We start from the raw sequence: 9,908 nt of genomic DNA on the forward strand, positions 1-9,908 counted from the left end.
AAAGTTAAGCTCTTCTTAACTCACAAGAACGTAAGACGATCCCTGCTGGGCCGGACAAGTGCCCATCTAGGCCAGCATGCTGCTCACACAGTGGCCGCCCAGCTTCCCACAGGATCCCACGAGCAGCGCGGGGGTGTAGCAGAACTTCTCGCCAAGTCCCCCAACGACTGGTCTATACAGCTGCCCTGTCCCCAATACTGGAGGCAACATAAAGCCATCAAGGTGAGTAGCTATGGATAACCTCCTCCTCCAGGGATCTCTCCGGTCCCCTTTTACAGCCATCCAGTTGGTGGCCACCACCACGTCCCATGGCAGCGAACTCCAGAGCACCGTGTAAAGAAGTCTTTCCTTTGATCTGCCCTGAATCTCCCAGTAGGCAGCTTCATGGGATGATCCTCAGCTACAGTATGATGAGAAAAGCTGTCTCCCTATCTACTTTCTCCCCTGTTCATTATTTTGTACCCCTCTGTCATTCCTTTCTTTACCACGTTTAAACAATCCCAGCTGTTGTAACTTTTCCTTCCAAGAGGGTTGCTCCATCACCTTAATCATTTCAGTTGCCCTTCTCTGCACTTTCCCCAGCCCTACAATATCCCCTTTCCCCTGCTAAAGGGCAATATGATATTGGCTGTTTTAATTTCAGTTCTTTTGCTACTGATGCCCACCATGGGCTTCTGATGTGCAAACCAAGCACGTTCTGAAGACCCACTGCACTCAATGGCGCACAAGGACTTCATTTTGCTCGGACCATTTCAATGGCGTGATTGAAGCTTACTGATCTCCCTCACCCCATTCCACATCCCAGAGCAACGATCCCACCCAGATGGTCAACAGCTTGGACAGAAGAACCACCACTGTGATTGCGATGGATTTATTGAAACAAGCACGGGTTCAAAGGCTTGCAAAGGTTTTCCAAGAAGGCAAAAAGAAGTGCTATTTGACTGGGTGGCTGGACAATTTCGCCTGGGTAGTTATGGAATGATTGGCCTTTGAATCCTCTTTGAGCCAAAACAATCATCTTTGGAATCCTCCTTACTCATGACTTGGGGGGCAGATACAGAGGACTCGCCCCTCTCTTGGCCCCCAGCAATGACCACAGGCCTGCTATGACGTTGCTCTGAACAGGCTTCCCGACCAGCCTGGCCTCGATGGCTTTGATATCGTTGCAGTGCTGCACCAGCTGAGCCCTGGTGTTCCGGGATGTGTCCTCCAGGTGGGAAATCCTGTGCTCAGCCTCATCCGTGGACCCGGAGAGGCTGCCCAGGGCATCGTGGATGCCGGTTATCGTGCTGTGCAGGCTGGAGACGGCAGACTTAATTTCGGCCGTATCTGCCGCCACCTGCTGCAGGACAGCAATTAACTGGGCCAGGGCAGACTCCGTGGCCGGTTTGTCCAGAAGGGGAAGGGAGGAAGATCCCTGCTGGGGATCCAGGCCTTTGGGGTCTGAAGAGGAAGCTCCTGCTCCTGAAGGCGTGCCAGCTCTCTCCAGAGTTGGATGAGAGGTTCCATGCACTGGGGTGCTCAGCTTTACGGAGCTTGGTTTTGGGGGCTCCCTTAGGCCCTTTCCTGGTTTAAGAAGCCTGCAACTACCTTGCCTGTTGCCCCCCTGGTCCTCCCGGTGCAAATATTTCTGAGGCCCCCGTCTTGGGTGGATTCTCTTGTGTGCAAGAGCGGTCCTGATGCACCAGTTTCTCTCCTTAAAACGCTGGTGTTTTTTGTCAAATCTTCGGTGTTTTGTAAAAGCCGAGGGGCCACCAGTGATTCTCCCAGTATAAGAGCAGCTTGGCCAGGTGACAGGAGCCGAATTCTGGGTGACTGGTCTCGTACACGTAGGGTGCACACAGAGGTCTCCCCCAGAGTCAGGGTTCTGGCTGCCAGTGCATGTTGAGCACACACCTTGATGCCTGCAACAGACGTGCATCTGCTGGTCCTCTGCGGGTGGTTGAGCATCTGAGCAAAGCGCATCTTTTGTCAGTTCTTGCTTGGCTCCCTGGGAAATTCTTGCCTCAGACATTTCTAGTGACTCCCCAGAGAGCACGACACATTCAGAATCTTCCCCACTGTGGATGTTATAACGGAGGAGTGTTGTTTCATCTTGTTCTGTACTGTCCATAGTTATGCATTGAATCATACGGTCAGGCCCAATATTTTGAGTAATCAGGTTCCTCAAATTATCATCTCCCTTTCCCGAGAGCTTTGCCTGTTGCTTCTCCACATGGTTTTGGTCCTCTTGGATTAGATTTTGGTTGAGATTTTGGGAAATTTCAGGCAACTCCCCAGACAGTACCTCTCGATCTTCCTCACTGGATATTTTCTGTGCTGAAGATTCAGCCCGTTTCTCGCAATCAGTACATGGGCACCAACTCTCCAGTCCTAGTTCCATTTCTATATGATCGGGCCCTGGGCCTACTTCTTCCCAACTCTTTCTGCCATGAGTAAACATTTCTTCTCCTGAGTAGCTTTCAGACTGCCTCTCCAGACAGTCCTCCGTGATCAAGCCTTGTTCAGTACCTTGTGAAACTTCCTTTCCAGATTTTCTCCACAAATCCATCACCAGATTTGTGGCAGCTTCTTGGAAAGCTTCCTTCTCTTTATCTTTGTGCTTTGCACCATAACCTGCTGAAGCGAAGAAAACAACCGTCACTCCCTAAACCCTTAATGCCTTTGTCAGAGACTTTCCTGTAGCATCAAGAAGAATGTAGAATTATGAAGTATTCCGAATTGCATAGTGCTTTATAAAATTAAGATGCTTTATAAAAAATCTTAAATTAATACTAGTCAATGTGCAGTAGGTGAAGCAGAAGGAACAAGCCTCACCCACTGGATAATATTTTGTTCTGCTTGGACGTGTCTCCCACGATCGTTTTGAAGCCCTTTCTGTCTGCAGCAAAGGTACAGGCAGTAGGATAGGCATAACGAAGGCGGAGAAGCAAGGAGAAACCAGTCAAACCAACCCTTTAGTTCATTTACGCATTGCTTTAATGCAGGGGTGCCGAACCTCTTCCAGCCCAATTCAATGTCATCCCAGTGGCTGCACCCCAGTGGTGCGTAGGACTGATGGCAAAGGAGGTGCGGTCGAAATGCCACCAATCCCAGCAGTTTCCTTTAAAGCTTCTACTGCCAGTAACTTCTTATTGGTATTTCAGCTTTTCAGAATCAAGAAAAGCTGCACAAAAGCCAGGTAACCACCAAAGGCAGGGGAAAGGGGGTGGGGGCCAGGGGAAAGGGGGTGGGGGCCAGGGGAAAGGGGGTGGGTGTGCCCATCTGGGGAAAACCATTTGGCCAGACTGGGATCTCGGGCTAGGCAGATTTGCTCACAAGCCTGAGATTAACCCTTCCTGTTTTAAAGTGTGCAACTTCTTCTAAGGAGATTATAGGGGAGTTTATATAAATTTATGCTTAGGCTAAACTTAATGCCAGCCATTGAGGTTTACAGCCATTCAGATATTTAAACTCACATCCTTCCAGTGCAGAAATGAAAAATTTTCAACTGTACTAGTGGAAGGAAGGTTGGTACAGAAGGCTCTTTAATTTATTTATTAATTGGATTTATATCCCACTTTTTTCATTCCAAGGAACTCAAGGTGGCTTATCTTCTCCTCACAGCAAGAGCCCTGTGAGAGTCTGAGAGCTGGTGCTGAGAGGCTGTGACTGGCCCAAGGTCACCCAGTTGGCTCCATGGCTGAGAGGGGACTAGAGCCCAGATTGCCCGAGTCCCAGTCCCAGCTCTTAACCACTATTCCAGACTCGCTCTTGGCAAATGGGAGCAGTAGCCTCCTGCCTTTCCCCCAAACGCCTGCAGCAGAAATTTCCTGCCACAACCAGGCACATTCATGCCATTGCTTCCAAACGCAATGGGCGCCTTCTGCACAGCTCTGGCAATCTCAGAGCATACTGAGCATCTGCCCAGTCTCAGCCCCACCAACCCCAGATGGGCAGCAGCTGCCGCTGAAGGCAGGGCTCCGTGGGCAGGTCTCTGGAAGATCTGCAGCAGATTGGCAAGGGGTTGGTCCCCAGGGGTCTAACAATACGGACAACCCCCTATATACTAAAACAGGTTACGGACAGTGGATGCTTGGTGCAGGGTAGCTTTGGTTCTGGTACTGATCATAAATTCCTGGGCTCAGCATGTGTTCAGTAGCACCATGTTCCTTTATTCTTCCTGTCTGTCTGTCTGTCTGTCAGTCAGCCTGTCCCTCTACTGCTTTGTATCAGCTCTGGCTGGTGGATCTTGGGGTTTTAGGAAAAAACCATCCCGAGATTGTAAACCGTCCTGAGACACTAGTAATGGGATGGGGTATAAAAGCTTTAAATAAATTAATTAACAAACTGGATCCTGGGAACCGGAGTCTGTCTACACATTCCCTCTAAGGGCCAAAGTCATTCAGCGCATTGTCTTCCCCTTTATGCCCGGGGCTCCCACAGCAGGCAGGGTTTGCCAGGACTTCTTACCTAGGCAGGCCACACTGTCGTAATTCTGATGCATGACGGCCCAGTAAAGGGCTTTGTCCTCACAGCCCAGCAGCGCCCACTCCTCCTCGGTGAAATGCACAGAAACGTCTTCGAAGGTCACTGGGTCCTGAAACAACCAAAGGTCAGGATATTTTGCACAGACTTGGAGCTTGAATTTATGGAGCCGTAGACTTTCTTCTGCACAGTCCTGGGCAAGTCCATTTTTTGCCAGCCCATTTCTAATCTGTAAATTGGGAATCAATATTGTACTGCACGTGATTTCTGCATGAATGGCAATGAATGCTAGATGTTCCTTAAGTGTAAAGAAACAGGGGTGGTGCTATAAATTGTAGTACACTGCTAATTTAAAGAACAAGAAATAATTACAAATCTCCCAAAATAATTCTGTTGCCAGCGAGACAATACTATTTTACTGAACTATATCACCAGTCACCACCAGCATTCACTTCAGCAAGCTGTACCAAGGAAGAGAAGAGAGGGGAACGGCTATTTATCACAGTACGAAAAGCCAATGCTTTCCTCTTCCCTCCTCTTCCTTTTTTCCTTGTGTGTCATGTCTTTTTAGATAAGCCTGTGTGTAGCAACTATCTTTTCTTAATTGATTATATGTAGGCTACACCAAGACCCTTTTGGCCAATGGGTGGGATAACAATACTTTAAAAACAGTCACACATCTCATTGATACGTTTGCCACAATATACATTGTGGTTACTAGCTCAGATGGCTTTTAAGAAGGGAATTAACAAATCTGAGAGTGATAGGTCTACCAGTGGCTACTGGGCATTGCAGCGAAGTGGAAACTCCAGGCCACCCTCCGAACCCCACTTGCCGAGACATGCACATGGGCAAACTCCCTTTGGTCCTGCCCTGCTTGTTGGATGCGTCTGGATCTGCACTGTTAGATGAAGGATGCCCCTTTACATGGACCTCTGTTTTGATCCCGTGTGTGAGGCTCTTACGTTCCTCAACTTTTAATCACTTTTCATTATTTTTAAAGTAAGGAGAACGGGAAAGCTGGAGATGTGGTGTGGGGTGTTTACAATATTTATTTATTTAAGTAGACTTTCGTCCTGCGCCTTACAATAGAATCAGTTAGATTCAGGGTGGCAGATCTAAAACAAATCACCAGATGGCCCTACCCCCCTTCCCTGATTGTTTGGTGGCTTCCCACCTTCTGTGCCGCTCCCCCACCCTTCCTGAAAGGTTGAAATGCCTTCCTGGAGGCTTGAGTGAGCGGCAGTTAACAGCTTTCTGTTAAAATGTGCTAGCAGTTCCCCAGACATGGGCTGGAGCAACATCTCCTGACTCTTAGGTCACAACCAGATGGTGGCTGCAGCTCTAGGTTGTTAAGAACTGCCCAAAACATTCAATCACCTGAGTTCTCCTGTTACTATAGCCCTGTAAAGCATGGGTCCTCAAACTACAGCCCACAAACATGTTTTATTTTTTAAAATTTTTAATTAATTTTAATTTAATTAATTTAATTTAAAGTTTGATTTAATTTTTTAATTTAAATTAATTGTTAATATGCAGTGTGCATAGGAATTTGTTCGTATTTTTTTCAAACTATAGTCCAGCCCCCCAACAGTCTGAGGGACAGTGAACTGGCCCCTTGTTTAAAAAGCTTGAGGACCCCTGCTGCAAAGGGATGAGCCAAACCTGATGAAATTATAACAAAATCCTATCTGAAGAATGGACCTTTGTGATTCATTGACATCTCTCTGCAAATTATTTTTGTATCAGGCCTGTTGGTGTAGGATTGGGAGATGATTACTTCTTAGGATACTGTTTTCTAGTTCTTGCAGGGCTTACAACTCCCACCTGGTTAAATGGTTGGCAGTGATGGGGATTCCAGTCCGACATAATTTGGTGACCAAAAGATGGGAACCACTGGCTTAGAGTGAAAGAGGAGTTGGTCTGAGTTGTGGGCAAGCCCTTCTGGCATGACCAGGACAGAGGAAGCCCAGCTGGTACAGCAGGAAGTTTTAAAGCTGAGGCTAAGCAGCAGGACACATTCCTTGTGGGCACAAGGCCTTCGGGCATCTTGACTGGAACAAATACAACTAGCAGGCCTGGGAAAGGCCCTTGCCCAGGACACTGGAGACCCCGTGCCACTGGGAAAGGTAACTCCAGTGGTCTGAGCCAGCATAAAGCAGCTATACGCTCAGTGCACTGGACACCTGGACTATTTGCTTTCTGTCATGATTTCTATCACTTGCCAAAAAGCTAGTAGGTTTGCCAAATCTTTAAGGATGGTTTGAACACAGTTCCAGACCAGGTTTGAGCGTCCATTTTTAGGTTCCACATCACTGCATTTTATGAAACTTCTTCATCGTGGTCCCTGCCTTCCCCCAAAATCCCCATATTTCTTTCTAATCAAACCAAACACTAGATGAATGGAAGGCCAGATAGCAAGGTGCTTCCCGTTTGCTCAGAATCTGAGCAATCTGTGAACTAATACAGAACCTGCTTCAGCACGGGGACAGAAGCAAATGAATTTTTTGATGTGGCTCTCATGGCTTTTAGAACTGCAAAGGGGAAAACCAAAAAACTTTCTATCATGAGAGCTGCATAACAGAAACCACTCTGTTTCAAAAAGCTTTTAAAAGGAGAAAAATTCACAGGAACCCTGCCAGCACAGCCCTCCCCAAACCCTGACATGGGGTGGGTAGAATTATTTATTTATTTAGAATTTTTGTATGCCGTCCCATCACTTATAGCCTTGAGACAGCTCACATAAAATAAATAAATATAATACATAATAATACAATTAAAAACCCAGAATCACCTTGGTTGCAAAATTAAAACCTATAGATATTAAGAATTGTTAAAATATTGTTTAAATAAAAAGGTCTTAGCCTGGCGCTGAAAAACAAATAACGAGGGCACCAGGCGGACCTCTCTGGGGAATGCTGCCTGGGTTACCAGCCTCTGTCCAAGAGGCCCCAGACAAAACCTTTTCCATACTGCATGATCAAACATATCTTTTTGTATTTGCTACAAGCCCTTGCAAAATCATTGCAGCGGATAGTCTGGCTATAAGAAAAGGATGGTGACAGAGCAGGACGCATTGGTCCTGACAGCAGGACTATCTGTGCCGCTTGCTGAAGGGTCTCTGGAGCCACGCCAGGTGGTCCCAGGTCTTCCCGCAATCAGACACACCCCAGCTCCACATCCGAAGCAGAGCTCCTCCCATCCACCCCGAGCACCTGCATCGGCTTGGCCGGCTCCAGCTCCCTGACATAGGTCTCCGCTAGCTGAACCGCCTCCTTGCTGCTGCTCGGCTCTCTGGCTCTCAGCCACGCCTGCATGCCCGGCGGGAGCACACTCAGGAACTGCTCCAGGATAACCATGTCTACAATCTGGTCTTTGCTGTGCTGCCAGGGACACAGCCACTGCTGAGCGGCCTCGCTCAGCCGGGAGAGGAGATCCTGGGGAGCTTCTCCGGGCAGGATGCGGCCCATGCGGAACCGCTGCCGGCTGGCTTCCTGCCCGGTGCACAGCGAGGTGGAAGGGGGCGCAGTCGTCTTGCTACCGGGAAAGGAATGTCCGTCTTCCACGCCATCGGCATGCTCACGCAATCCAGGAAGTGTGACTGGCCGTGGTAAAGGTGGGCCCTCAGCAACTTTTGCAGCAATGGAGGGGGGTGTCTGTGAACCAGCGGTGCTGTGGCGTGTTGCATTCAAACATGCTCGCAAGCGCTGGATGGTCTGCTTTGGATTGTTCTGGATACGTGGCTTCTTCTCGACCACCGCCCCGGGCGATGCATCGCCGTTTGGCGTAAGCCTTTCCTCGATGGATTTTTGGCCAGAGGCCGGTTCTTGTATGCCATACTCCACTTTCTTGACTTCTAGTGCAGTCTTGTTGGGAGGGTGAAGATGTGGCGAGTACTTTACAACCTGGTCATCGCATGTGTGAGCTCTTCCGGTGCAACGGAACTTGTGGTACTCCGCACATTTCCATAAAATTTTGCCCCCGCTCACCCGCTCTTTCTTATGCAGGTAGCCTTTATAAAGCAGCTGGTCCTTACCTTTCTGACTCTTGATGTACTGCAGGGTCATTTTCCAGCCGAATCGCGGGGTGAGGTGAGAGGAAATGGATGGATGGCTTCGAAGGAGAAGGGGAAAAAAAGAGACCCAGGGATGAAACGAAAAAGCCTTGCAACAAACCCAGAGGAAATGTGGTTTGTGGAGATGCTACGCCCAAACGACTCCTCCCCTGAGCCAAATCCAGGGAACCACGAAGCCCTGCTTAATCGTTGCCGGCGAGTACAGATCTTCTCGTCTGTCGAGTTTAGCTGGTTCTGACGTTGGTGACATGCACAAATCAAGCTGCGCCCCTTTTCTCCGCTTCCCGCTGAGACGATCCGAACCAAAGGGGTGGATTAGAGTCTGCCCCTTTCAAAAATGAAGGAAAAGCTCGGACAAGATCTCGCAGCGAAGTTCTTGCGTTGATTCCTTGCTGCATCCAAGCCTCTTCGCTGCCCGGCCTTATTTAATCTGGGATATTCTGAAACTTCTGACTGGGGAGAGAAAAATAACTCTTTTTAAAAAGCCAGAGCCGGCCGACCGCACCTAACTAGTTCTTACTCTGGCCCGACATGTGATATCTGGCCAAGCTCTGACGAGGAGCGTCATGTGCTACTTAGCCACGCCTCTTTTTACGTCTAAGAAATAAAGGCGGGACCAGTGATGAGTTAGGCAGAGCCTTGACTGGGAAGTGAAAGTTTCGCAAAGAGGAAGGCAGTGAGGAAGAGAGGCCATTTCCTTCGGTTAGCTATATTTAGAGAGCCCTCTAGTGTGGGAATTCTACCAACCAATGCTTCTGCACCCTGCGCTTCTACTTGGGAGTAAGTCCCATTGAATTTCAGTTGCTGTAGGATTCAGCATTCAAAACTAGCCCCTGATTTTGAGTTTAATAAAAGCAGAACATTTCAGGCAGCTTTACATATTTGGTTGGTAAAATACAATCTGGCAAACCTGAGGCCAGAATCTTGTACTGACATTTGTACAATTTAAAGTGAATATTGGGTGACAAATTGTTCAAATAGCTAACGATCAATTGCATAAGGTAATGGGCTAGATCAGGCTTAGAGTAGACCCATGATTTCAGTCTCACTGATTTCAGTGACTCATAAATTTAAATAAAGCATAGTCCAATGTAGAATTTTCAACAGGGAAGGAGCATCTTGAATACACAGATTTTTTAGAAATTGCTGAGTATATTTATTCAGATCATGTGGCAAACATGCCCCACTTTGTACACAAAAGTTTCTGCTGTTTATTCCTGAACCTTATGTTAAAGAATCTCAGATCAAAGAGCAAGGAATGAGTAGAAAATACAGGCTACATGGATCTATAGTATGACTCAATAAAAAGGTTTTGAGGTTTTCCCAGTTGCAATGTATAGCTGTGAGAACTGGACCATAAGAAAGG

General features: G+C 47.9%; 1 protein-coding gene across 2 annotated transcripts; it reads right to left on the reverse strand.

Annotated features, from left to right (window-relative positions):
• Positions 1–855: 855 nt before the first annotated feature.
• LOC123034520 lies at positions 856–9,063 on the reverse strand. 2 transcript variants are annotated; one of them, XM_044451922.1, is made up of 3 exons: positions 7,683–9,063; positions 4,453–4,579; positions 856–2,616 (listed from the first exon to the last, which is right to left on the reverse strand). In XM_044451922.1, exons 1-3 carry the CDS (start codon positions 8,532–8,534, stop codon positions 1,037–1,039), a joined length of 2,559 nt encoding a protein of 852 aa, XP_044307857.1. In that variant the 5' UTR covers positions 8,535–9,063; the 3' UTR covers positions 856–1,036. The 2 variants fall into 2 exon arrangements, with proteins under 2 accessions (XP_044307857.1, XP_044307856.1); XM_044451921.1 differs by having other exon boundaries at positions 856–2,619.
• Positions 9,064–9,908: the final 845 nt, after the last annotated feature.

Source organism: Varanus komodoensis, unplaced genomic scaffold (genome assembly GCF_004798865.1).
Source record: "Varanus komodoensis strain SLA01 unplaced genomic scaffold, ASM479886v1 scaffold6_4, whole genome shotgun sequence".
NCBI lineage: Eukaryota > Metazoa > Chordata > Lepidosauria > Squamata > Varanidae > Varanus > Varanus komodoensis.